The 12,846-nt window shown below is 30.3% G+C and overlaps 1 protein-coding gene across 4 annotated transcripts; it reads left to right on the top strand.

The window, feature by feature from the left end:
- Positions 1 to 10,674: 10,674 nt before the first annotated feature.
- Positions 10,675 to 12,126, top strand: LOC131624090 (uncharacterized). 4 transcript variants are annotated; one of them, XR_009290464.1, is made up of 4 exons: positions 10,675 to 10,865; positions 11,175 to 11,333; positions 11,452 to 11,566; positions 11,654 to 12,126. XR_009290464.1 is itself a non-coding variant. In XM_058895092.1 (4 exons), exons 2-4 carry the CDS (start codon positions 11,208 to 11,210, stop codon positions 11,786 to 11,788), a joined length of 387 nt encoding a protein of 128 aa, XP_058751075.1. In that variant the 5' UTR covers positions 10,675 to 10,865; positions 11,181 to 11,207; the 3' UTR covers positions 11,789 to 12,126. The 4 variants fall into 4 exon arrangements, 3 of the variants coding, with proteins under 3 accessions (XP_058751075.1, XP_058751063.1, XP_058751069.1); XM_058895092.1 differs by having other exon boundaries at positions 11,181 to 11,333; positions 11,452 to 11,577; XM_058895080.1 differs by having other exon boundaries at positions 11,452 to 11,577.
- Positions 12,127 to 12,846: the final 720 nt, after the last annotated feature.

The raw sequence follows: 12,846 nt of genomic DNA, 5'->3' as shown, positions 1-12,846 counted from the left end.
GGGCCAGTGTTAGGAGTGAATTAGTAGTGTTTCCATGTGTTAAAATAACTACCGTTTGATCTTAAGTTGAACATATCTTGTGAGTTTTAAGGATTTTATGGTTAGAATCGAACTTTAGAGGCTCGATGCTAATTGTAGAGCGACTTGCATCACTTTGGGTGTTATTTGTGCAGATTTTAAAGTTGAAAAGTAAAAGACGAAGAAACACAAAGGCGTAGAGGTTCTGGAGAAGAGAAATCACAAAGAAGGAGGATGAAGCAGAGGCCGAGCCGCGGTGATTAGGGGCGAGACGCGCCATCACTTCTGACTTTGGCTTGCGCCTCGCCAATCTGTGCCGAGCCGCGGTAGCTTCGTTAATAAGGGAAATTATTATAAATAGAAGCCCTAATCCTCATAAGAATGAGATCTTTGGTGAGCGAAATTCAGAGAGCAATCCTATTCCAGGGCAGAAAACAACATCCGACGGAGAATTTAACATCAATTGAAGACATTCCCTTGATGAAGATGAATCCCTCTATGAAGTTTTGTGTGTTCTTCGTGTCTATGGAGAGCTAAACCCCATTGTGTTGAGTTTAAGGTAGTAGTTAACCTATGAAGATGCAATTACTTTGATTAATTCCTGTGAACAATTGTTTAAGTTTTATTATCAATAAAGAACCTTGCTTTTATTTTACATCATTGTTAAACTATCAATCGAGAGATAGGGTTTATACTTTTGCCCTAGGTTCTTATATTGACTTGTTGATTACTACTCAGAGATGAGATTTTGAAGAAGTTTTCATAAATCATCGTGGTTAATTCCCTTTATCTTTATAGTTATTCTGAGAGATCGAATATCATATTGGTGGAGGTGTTTCTAAATTGATCATTAGACATAATAACAATTTTGAGGATGAATGAAGATAATAACTTAGATAATGTTCACCTGTGGATTAATTGATTATTGCATATGAATAGGTTGATGAACCCTAGAACTCAACATATTCATCACCATTGTTATTCGTTCTTTAAGCTTTTAGCCATTTAATACTTATTCTGTTATTTGCAATTTGAGATTAAACAATCAAAACCAAGAATTTTCACTACTCATTATAATTCGACTATAGAACGACAGAAAAATTAACTCAGTCTCTGTGGATACGATATTAGAAAATATTTACCCAAAATACTTTCAACAAATTGGCGCCGTTGCCGGGGACTGTGTCAATATTGCACGCATTGCAATAGTCTGTTAATTTTGATTTTTTATTATTATTATTTTTTTATCTTGTTATTTCAGTTGTTTGCTAGTTTTGTAGATTTTTGTTTGTCGGAATGTTGTACCCAAATATAAATGCCGCGATTCATGCTCAAAACGAGATCCTAACTCAACAAATGGCGCATCTCCTTCAAAGTGCGTCACAGTTCACACCTCAAGTTAATGAATTCCATGATATCGGATGGTGCACACCGGAAGATGCGATGGAGTATCATATGGCTAACCATGAATATCAACAACAAAGGCTTTCACACTATAATCAAGGTTATCAAAGAGGACCCTCTGAGTTAGAGGAAACCATGAATCAATTCATGCAATTCTCTTTAGCCATTCAACAAAACCGGGAACCTCAAGATGTTCAACTTCCCAACTTCTTAACTGAGCAAAACGTAAGTCAAGTCTCAACTTTTTAAAACCCTACGACTTGTGTAGAAACTTGCAATACTACTTCTATAAGGAGTGTAAAAGTGATTGGTGAGGATGTTGGAAATAAGAGAGTGGAGGAGGAAGTGGATGACAAGGAAGATGTTGTTGAAAAGGATAATATAGAGTATGTAAACATCAAGAAAAATGTAGAAGTTGAGTATGAGCTCTCAATGAAGCTACCTTATCCAAGACCTCCTAAAAAAGTAGATGATGTGTTAGTCGAAGGAACAAAAAAAGAGGATATAATCAAAGAAGTCGTGAATGAGTTAGAAACTTCAAAAGTTGAAACTTTTTCAAAAGAGAATATGGTGGACTTAGAGTTGAAGAAGAGTTGTAATGCAAAGAAGCATAAAATCTCATTGGAATTCCTTCCTCTACAAGTTCCTAATATAGAAGGGAATGAGAGTCATTACTTTCGGCCAATGGAGATGTTTAGCCGTTTGCAAATCACCATCCCATTCTTAGAAGGTCTAGAGTTAAAGCAAAAATGTGTCAAAGTCATCAAGAATAGGTTCTCACCGACGAAGAAATTAACGGATAAGGAGGTTATCTCTCTTGAGGAGAGAAAAAAAACAAATGAAGGAAGAGAGATCGCGAGTTGAAGTGGTAAGAATTAAGGATGAAGAAACCAAACAAGCAAACTTTTAATACTTTTGGGGCTTCACATTGGTAAAAAAAGTACCAAGAAAAAGAGACAATGGTTGATTATTCAACCATGAACCGTCAAGCCATGTGACGTTAAACGAGGCGCCTCGTGGGAGGTAACCCACACTTCTAATGTTTTATTTTTTATTTTGTTTTGTTTATTTTTATTTCAGGAAATAATAAGGGGACCTTTCTGGTGAAAGCTAGGAAGAATCAATTGATATGGCAATACCCCTTGTGAGTCAACCTCCCCGGGCTTGTTCTGAAACATTGAGGTCAATGTTTAATTCAAGTTTGGGGGTGGATTTACTCTTTTGCACTTTTCAATTTTATGCTTTTATTTTTGTTATTTATCCCCAGTTTAGAATGAGTAGTTCCACAGCATAATGGAAAGCTCAGGCAAGACAATGAGAATACCAACAATGGAGCAACATGCATGAAAGTGGCATTGAGTGGAAATTTTTGAAAAATTAATTTTTCCCTTTCTTTTTCAATAAGAGTGACAAGGCAGGTATGAATTTTCAAACGTAAACTCTTAGTGTATGCATGAAACATAGGTTGTTAGTAAATACTAATAGAAGTTCTTTGTGGTACACAATTTTTTGTTGGATTGGCTTAGCCTTAACCATTGTGAGGAAAGCTTTCCATTGTTTCCTATATCCAGGAGACCATCGATTACTTTGACATGTTTGTATTTTGCTAAACCGTTGGTCGCATCGTTTGTGGAAATCTGTGAAAATGACTTAGGCACTTGTTTGAATCTGAGAGTTTCTTTAAGCCTATTCCATCTTAAAACTTATTTTCTCTGAGAGTGTGATCCTTCGCTAACCATTCTTTGAGACTGATGTCAAGATAAATTTCATACTATGCATTCATTGTTTATCTAGCTATAAACTATAAATATATGATGCAGTTATTATTTTGTATTTGGCCATTGAAAGTTTTTGTTTTTATGGTGATTTAGTTTGTTGTGAAGTGTAAAGTACCGGAGGTTTATAGTGTATAGGAATCTTTTTATATTACTGTTGAAAATGATTTGAGTTTATTTTATTTTGTGTAATAGGAATAGCTTATTTGTAAGTGCTTATTTGAACAATGAGAAAAAGTATAGTAAAATGTTTCTTTCCCAATGGCTATGAAAGGTTGGTATTGCAACTCTTTTGAAAAGCAATACCATAAGAAAGCAAAAAACTTAGACTTATCCCAAACAAAACTTAAGGGGAAAACTGCTTTAAAACGTGAGCTTTTTTTATGGACAATCACTGCTATAATTTTCTCCCTGATTCCATCTTTTTTCAACTTAGACTCTTTTGTATGTACTGAATGTGGAAAGGCTTTTATTCTGCAGAATTCATTACCATCTAAAATTGGTAGTTTTCACTAGTGTGATCCACTGTGCACAGTTTTAACTCTAGCAGCAACAAGCAAAACCCATTGTTAAGTAGCAGCAACTTTAATCTCTAGTTGTGAAGTAGAAACAACTTTTAGCTTATTAAACTAAGACAACTACCAATTGCATCCACAAACTATCATTAATACATGTAATGTACGAATTATGAAATTTGGTAGCATAAATAGAATTCACACACTGCTGTCAATTTCTTTTTTTGAAGACACTAGTTGTTGGGAGTTACTACAAATATGAAAATTTATAAGGAAAGGTCCATTGTTCTAAATATGAAGAATGATTAAGGAGATTTTTTTGAAGCGATTCCGCGAGTTTGAACGTTTCGAGAAGAGAAAGAGCTGGTGAAATAGCTCTGTTGATTCTTGTATCAAGTGCTTTTCTTGACATGGACAAAGATTGTATAGGGTTGATTCTTCTTGAGGCTGTTGTGATTGATCCTTGTAAAAGATCAAACCTTGTATCCATTGTTTCGATGTTTTGTTCTATTTGTTATGATGATTGAAGAAGTAATTCTAAATCAGAATATGCTGATTCAAGTTTGATAATTGTTGTATCATGTGAATCATTTGTTTGAGGAAGCATCATCACCAATGCCATTGGTTTTTGTTGAACATGTTAATGTTGAAGTATAGAGAGAGATATATAAATATGAAGAGTTGTGTACGTGTTTTTGTTTGTGAGAGACAGAAGAAGACATAGGTCGATGAGATTAAGGACACAAATGGCATGGAGTTGTGGGATGAAAACAAACGACAACTATGTTTGCTTAGATTATGTATAGCCGGTGTCCTTATTCCTCATTGGTACACTTGATAGCCTACTATATAGTTTGAATTTGTTTCGTGGCTGTTAAGGTTCACTTGTTTTTTGTTTCCTTCTGCCAAGTGAAATATTTTCATTGTTGTCATCTTTATTCTTATGGTCACTTATATTGGACATTTGTTTGTTTAAGTTAAAATAAAAGGACGGTTAAAAAAATAAAACCATTTTTTTGATATAAATTTGGTTTTAAAATTGTTTTTTTTTTTTAAAAAAAAACTGGTTTTAAACTGGTTTTTTTTATAAAACTGGTTTTTTAAAAGAAAATAAAAACTGGTTTTGAGAGAACCGGTTTAAAACTGGTTTTTTTGTTAAAATTGGTTTTTGTAAAAAATCGGTTTAGAACCGAACCAAACCATATGTAAATCGGTTTTAAAAAAATAAACCGGTTTTAATAAAATAGTTTTAAGATCCAAACCAAACCATATATATGGTTCAATTTGGTTTGGTTATTGATCCATGCACACCCCTAACTGGTGGCTTCGTAAGAGTTCCATCAATGAATTTCTCCTTGTTCTTGGAGATTAGGGCTATCTGCATAGATCGAGCCCAGGTGTGGTAGTTCTTATCAGTGAGTGCCGGCGTAACGAGAACGAGTGCTGGATTCTCGTTTGGGTGTAGATAGAACGGATTTGCAGGGATTCGTTGTGAAATCGGCGTAATTTTGGTAAGCCATTGAAGACAAACAAGAAACAAGAAGAGAAACGCGATCGAGCAAGATGTGGAAGAAGAAAGGGAAAGACGAAGGAGCTGGATCGTGATCAACAATGGCTACCAGAGCTGTGTGAGCTCTGAGACCATATTAACTATGCATAAATGGTGTAACTGAAATAACAGAACACACACATACAGTTGAGAGAGAGAGCTCATTGAACAAGAAGATGAAGAAGAAAAGTATTATTCTCACTTAATTGATACAGAAGTGGATAAGAGTTTATATACAGGTATACAGTGACCAATTAAACTATGTCAGCTAAGCTACTTATCTTAACTATATACAAGTAGAGAAAAGAATGAAATAATATACTATGTATTTACACATATATATCAATAATACTCGTACTGGAAGTTATTAAAGTTGTGCTAAAGTGATGGAGAAATTGGAGGAGGTGGGAAATTAAATTCTGAGTTGAGGGCGAAAAAATTGGACTGCAGCGTCATGACGGGCGTCTCGTTGCTGACATTGTGTCCATCATGACCATGACGATCGTCTTCTTACTGACGAACCAACTGTGACATGGCTCAAGCTTTTCTTCTTTGTTTCGTTGAATTTTCGCTAACAGGTTGACTCCCCTGAGGTGTTGACGACCGTAAGGACATTAAAGTGACCGTCATGATAGTAGAAAGCTTGCAATATCTTCCCGTTTTTGGCGTTTCTCAGCATTTTATCGCACATAAGCCTCCAACTCCTAAATACTTGCAATAAGCACATACTACAAGCATAGTACTACAAATATACATAAAATCGAAATCAAAACACATTTGAATCGAGTTAAAACATATGATATGTTTTTGTATCATTATTCGGTTCCAAAACCGAACCGAACCAATGAAAACTGGCATGGTTTAGTTCGATTCTTGATTTTAGTTTTTAGAAATCGCCAAACTAATGAATCGAATCAATGACAATAATTAAGCTCTAAATCTTTTATTGAACACATCGTTAAGCTCAAATTTCGTATTGGTCCAACCATTCTCCATCTTTATTTACGTTTCTTTCCTTTCATCAAAACACATATCTAGAACCAAACTCCAAAAGACATAAAGTCGAAACCATAACTCACAAAAATTAATTTTCACTGAACTGTTGCTCTCGCCACCCGCCGCCACTGTTGCTCCTCTAAAATGAAGATAAATTTAATAAATTTACTAGGTTGTTAGCCATTTAAACTTATGTCATCAACTCGTCTTCATATTGCTTTGTTTTTTTCGTAGTTCAGTTTCCTCTTTTCATATGTTTTATTTTGAAGGCAACTATTTTCTATTTAAATTTATTCTAATCAGCTATTTAGGTATATTCATATTAAATAATTTATGTTTGGTTTCACATTTGAAATATATGGAAATCATTTTGAATACATAAAAGTGATTTTTATATATTTAATTGTTTATAGATATAAATAATTTTAGTTTCATAATTGATTTTTCCCACTGAATTTTCTCTAGTAAGGTTTTAACGAGGCATATCCTCAATGCACATTCAAGGGGGGAGTGTTATGAATAAATATTATTGTGGATGTCCATATATATTCTTATCTTTCATCTTCATATTCCCTATTAAGTGGTATAGTAAGGTTATAATTTTTCACCTTCCTAATATCCTATAAATAGAGACCACTTTTCAATGTAAAGCTATCTACTTGAAAGATGATAATACAATATTACTTTTCCTCTTCTCCTTCTCTCCTTCATCTCTCCTTCATCTCTATATTGTTTTGGTTAATTTCATGACAATTTAAATATAATTCCTCATATATTTCACTTCTTTTATTCAAAATAAAATTTACACAATAAATTCAACAAAACTTTTTTTTTTAACGTGTACAATTTTTGTGTGTGCTAATAATAAGACCATGGATGAAGAATCATTTTCTTTTTATTAGTCGAGACGGACATATAAGCTTCATCTGTTTTAAAATGACGTTCACTTAAAAATTTTATGCATGCACTAAGAAAATAAACTAGTAACAAACCTGGACGTGTGCACGGATTCTGGTACGGGACACGCATTTGTTTTAAATGTATATTTTTAATAGAAAAAATGTATAATAAAATTAATTAATATTTTGTGGAAAAAAATAAGAATAATTAACATTAAATTGTGTCTAAAAAAATTAAAAATAAAATTGAAAGCACCAAAACTAAAGTTTGTCTAAACAGCCTTTTGTAACATCATGTTCTCTTAATTAATATTCAATATTTTGATCAACAACTTCATGTTTCTGTTAATATTTAATATTTTGCTCAAGAACTTCGTTCCCGTTAACTTCAAAATATTTTGATCAGTAACTTCATGTTTCCGTTAATATTCAATATTTTGATTAGTAACTGCATGTCCATGTTAATATTAAATATTTTAATCAGTAACTTCAGGTTCCCATTAATATTCAATATTGTGACCAGTAACTTCATGTTCCTGTTAATATTCAATATTTTAATCCGTAACTTCAGGTTCCCGTTAATATTCAATAGTGTGATCAATAACTTCATGTTCCCGTTAATATTCAATATTGTGATAAGTAATTTCATGTTCCCGTTAATATTCACTATTTTGATCAGTAACTTCATGTTCCCGTTAATATTGATTATATTAATCAATAACTTTAGGTTCTCGTTAATATTCAATATTGTGATCAGTAACTTTATAATCCCGTTAATAATCACTATTTTAATCAGTAACATCAGGTTCTCGTTAATATTCAATATTGTGAACAGTAATTTCATGTTCTCGTTAATATTCAATATTTTGATCTATAATTTCATGTTCCTGCTAATATTTAATATTTTAATCAACAACTTTAGGTTCCCGTTAATATTCAATATTATGATAAGTAACTTCATGTTCCCGTTAATATTATTCACTATTTTGATCAATAACTTCATGTTCCCGTTAATATTCAATACTTTAATCAGTAACTTCAGGTTCTAGTTAATATTCAATATTGTGATCAGTTACTTTATGTTCCCGTAATATTCACTATTTTAATCAGTAACTTCAGGTTCCCGTTAATATTCAATATTTTGAACAATAACTTCATGTTCGTTAATATTCAATATTTTGATCCGTAATTTCATGTTCTCGTTAATATTCAATATTTAAACAGTAATTTCAATTTCCCGTTAATATTCAATATTGTGATAAGTAACTTCATGTTCCCGTTAATATTCAATATTTTACTCTATAACTTCATGTTCCCATTAATATTCAATATTTTAATCAGTAACTTCAGGTTCTCGTTAATATTCAAAATTGTGACCAGTAACTTTTTGTTCTCATTAATATTCACTATTTTAATCAGTAACTTCAGGTTCCCGTTAATATTCAATATTGTGATCAGTAACTTTATGTTTTCGTTAATATTCAATATTTTGATTAGTAATTTCATGTTCTCGTTATTATTCAATATTTAATCAGTAACTTCAGGTCTTCGTTAATATTCAATATTGTGATCTGTAACTTCATATTCCCATTAATATTCAATATTTTGATCAGTAATTTCATGTTCCCGTTAATATTCAATATTTTAATAGTTCATTAATTTTCATATTTAAATATTTGAATTAATAGTTTAATTTTTCTATTTAATATAATTTTCATATTAAAAGAAAATAAATTTATTAAGATGATAATTATAATTAAATATTTATTAAATATTTGAATAGTTTCTCTTTTCCAAATAATAATTATCACCCATGAAATTACTAACAAAATGATTGTATTCTAATTATTATTATTAGAAATAAACATTTATGACATGTATGATTATAAAATAAATTATAATTAAAGTAATTTAAATGTTAAGAATTTGGTCATACACATATGAAACGTTTTTATCTTGTATGAGATAGATCTTCCCATTTTTAAAACATACTTATTTCTATCATTCCCTAAGATGAAATTTTATGAAATTTTAAGAATTTAGTCTTAATTATATTATAATATATAATAGTTTTTATAAATGTAGTTATTACATTGAATTTTTTTTAAGAAAAAGATCATGAGATATTAATTTCAAACACACATCTAGAACCAAACTCCAAAACACAAAGTCTAAACCGTAATTCACAAAAATTAATTTTTACTGAACTGTTGCTCTCGCCACCCGCCTCCACTGCTGCTCCTCTAAAATGAAGATAAATTTAATTAATTTATTAGGTTGTTAGTCATTTAAACTTATGTCATCAACTCGTCTTCACATCGCTTTGTTTTTTTGGTAGTTCATTTTCCTCTTTTCATATATTTTATTTTGAAGGCAACTATTTTTAATTTAAACTTTTCAAATCTGTTCATATTAAATATTTTATGTTTGGTTTCACATTTGAAACACATAGAAATCATTTTGAATACATAAAATTGTTTTTTATATATTTAATTATTTATAAATATAAATAATTTTAGCTTCATAATTGATTTTAATTTAAAGTTGGAATCGATTTCAATTCACTTCTATACAAGTATATTTAAATATATATCCTCGTTTATTTCACTTCTTTTATTCAAAATAAAATTTACATAAAATAAATTCAACAAAACTTTTTGTTTTTAATGTGTATAATTTTTGTGTGTGCTATTTTTCAAACATAGCTAAATATGTCTTTCCACTCAATCTTTCTATTTTTTTAAAGTCTTCTCCTCCCTTCCTAGGGGCGGATTCACATTGTTGGGGTTGGGGGCTCTTGCCCCCACGAGAATCATAGCCCACTCATTTAATTTTACATATTTATCTCTTCTTTTATCAATTACAAGTAACTTGCACCCACTAACGATAAGAAATAAGACAATCTATGATTAGTTCTATATTTTTAAAAAGTAAAAAAGTATTTTTAAAAGCATTTGTTTATTTTTACAAATTTATTATACTGCTTATTTTAGATTTTCTTTCTAGATCTTTTATTAGTTCTATATTTTTTAATATCTTAAATTAAAATATATTTTACTATGAACTTAATTAAAATATCTTAAATTAATTGAAAAAATGGATCATTATTAAGATCATTCATGCAAAATTAGAGATAATTAAAATATCATTTAAAAAAAATTTACTTGATGTCACAGAGAAGAATAAATACTATGTTATTTGAAAATTTTATTTGTGAAAAATATATTGTTAATCAAGAGAGTAATATATTTCTTCAAATAGATTTTGTATATTTTTTAAATTTTTAATTTTACAAAAATTGCTAATTAGTTGAATTTTACATGTATAAAAAATATTTGTATTTTGTTTATATACTAAAAGAGATATTGTATAGTATTGATAATATAAAATAATACATTCACAAGATAAAGATAAAGCAAATGCGTAAATAACAACTATAATTTATTAATAGGGAAAAGGGAACCATAAAGTAGCTGACAGATTCCATCACTTTAAATAAATTCAAATAGCACCAACAACTTCCCAACGTAAATACACTCTAACCTACCATTTGTGTCAAAATAAATACAATACTCTCACCAACCACATATTAAATAGTGTGAGTGAGTGACTTAAGGTAGGAGCACAACGAAAGAAGCCATAAGAAGGGATTCTAGATCTAAGCTCTCCCACTTTCTTTTCTGCATAATTCACTCCTTCGTTTATAAAGGTAAACTTTCATCTATGCTCTTCTCTTTCACCATCATATATAAAGACTGGTTTTCTTTTTAGAGAGGGTAATTATTTTTATTGTTATTATTTGTTTTTTTTCTATAAATATTATATTATTATATTTTTATTAGTTATAAGTGATAAATGTGGTATATGCGTTCAATTAAATTATAAGGAAGCTTGCATAATTATAGATGCATCGCTTACAATGATGCAGAGTTTTTTTTTTTTTTGACAGAAACAATGATGCGGAGTTATTATATACATGATTATAATGTTTGTATGTTTGAACAACTTCCCTGCATAGGTTCAGAATTCTCAAGAAGATGCTATCAGTCGGATGATAAATTTTAATATTTCAGATGATGTGGTGCAAACCATTTTAATTCTTGCCAAAGGCCACGGCCTGTTTAAAGATAGTAATCCCTTTAGAATTATGGAATCAGAGATTGTGTCTGCAATAAAGGTACAAGTATATATCATATGTATTTGCATAATTTGATCCCTCGTCCTTTGTATATGTATAATTGTCTATTATTATATATGAAAAATACATATCTTTTACAATTGTATTTTATTGGAAGGTCTCGATGGTGTTAAACAATATTCTTGATGACTTTAAAGCTTATTGTGCAATAATGAGAAAGGGGATGAAGGGTGTGTTATTCAACTATGACACTGGTTCCGCTCAGGGATTTGGTTGTACTATTGTAAATGCATTTATTTGCTAAGTAAATTTTAATACTTTTTTTTTGTTGCTTATTCTCAAATGTCATAAATTTGCAGGAGGCCGAGCTTGCCCTGAAGTATAAGTACAGAAATGTTACTAGAAATTTCAAGTTGTTGAAAAGTTTCTTTTATAAAATATATAATAAGCAGGTTTCTTCTAGAAGTATTGGCAAAAGGAAATCAACAAATTAGTCATCTGGAAGAAGCAAAATCTCCAAAAGCACAAGCTCAGTGAATAAACAATATACGCCGAATATGATTAAATTGAAAGAAAGAATGGAAAAGGAAGTTAAGTGGTTAACTGAAGAGTTTATCCACAAATTTTTAGTTGAAGGGTTTCAAGACCCGAACAAATGTGAACTATTTTTGAGCTATGATACAGATAAATTTCAAAATGGTATTAAGTTGCTTATTTAGTAAAATTTGTAAACTTTTGTGTTGAGAAGCCAACTTATGTACTGTACTTATAATTAGTTAATTAGTTTATGTAATTTATGTGAAGGTGGACCAATCGGTAGCACTCTTCAAAACATGCACGTGTAATAATAGTAACAAGTAAGATTTAAGTTTATTTATTTTATTTAAATAATATATATATATATATATATATATATATATATATATATATATATATATATATTATAATTAAGTTTTATTAGAATTAGATTAGTTAAATTCTATCTTCTTTATTAAAATATTAAAATATGTTTAGATTAATTAGACTATTTTCTTGCAAAAACACAAAAAAATATTAATTGATTAGTTTTTAGTTTTTCATATTTAAATACTAAAAAATATAGTTTATTTTGATTTCATTTTTCTTTTCAGATTTTAATATGCTTATTTTTAGATTTTTCAATGTTTCGATAGCAAGACATAAATCAATATTATTAGCTCGAGGGTTTCTTCAAAGAGAAGGACTCGACTACTCTGAAGTATTTTCTCCTGTAGCAAGACTGGAGACTGTTCGACTAATGGTAGCGTTGGCATGTAACTAAGGTTGATCGACATTTTACTTAGATGTGAAATAAGCATTTTTTAATGGTCCCTTAGACAAATAGGTCTATGCCACACAATCTCATCGGTTTATGATTCATAAGGAGGCGAGTAAAGTATATAAGTTGCACAAAGCGCTTTATGGCCTCAAGCAGGCACCGAGGGCATGGAACAAGAAGGTCGACTCATACTTAGTCGAATTGGAATTTTTCAAATGAAAATCCGAGTATGGTGTCTATGTTCAGGTTGTGGCA

This window comes from Vicia villosa, linkage group LG1, assembly GCF_029867415.1.
Source record: "Vicia villosa cultivar HV-30 ecotype Madison, WI linkage group LG1, Vvil1.0, whole genome shotgun sequence".
Lineage (NCBI taxonomy): Eukaryota > Viridiplantae > Streptophyta > Magnoliopsida > Fabales > Fabaceae > Vicia > Vicia villosa.
This window is presented reverse-complemented; position numbering and strand designations above follow the sequence as displayed.

Excerpts from the sequence above, each read along its gene's own strand:
- LOC131624090 (XM_058895092.1), top strand. The coding sequence starts at position 11,208 with ATGATAAATTTTAATATTTCAGATGATGTGGTGCAAACCATTTTAATT. Across the intron at positions 11,334-11,451 it reads AGATTGTGTCTGCAATAAAG|GTCTCGATGGTGTTAAACAA; the intron begins GTACAAGTATAT and ends TTTTATTGGAAG. Across the intron at positions 11,578-11,653 it reads AGGGATTTGGTTGTACTATT|GAGGCCGAGCTTGCCCTGAA; the intron begins GTAAATGCATTT and ends ATAAATTTGCAG.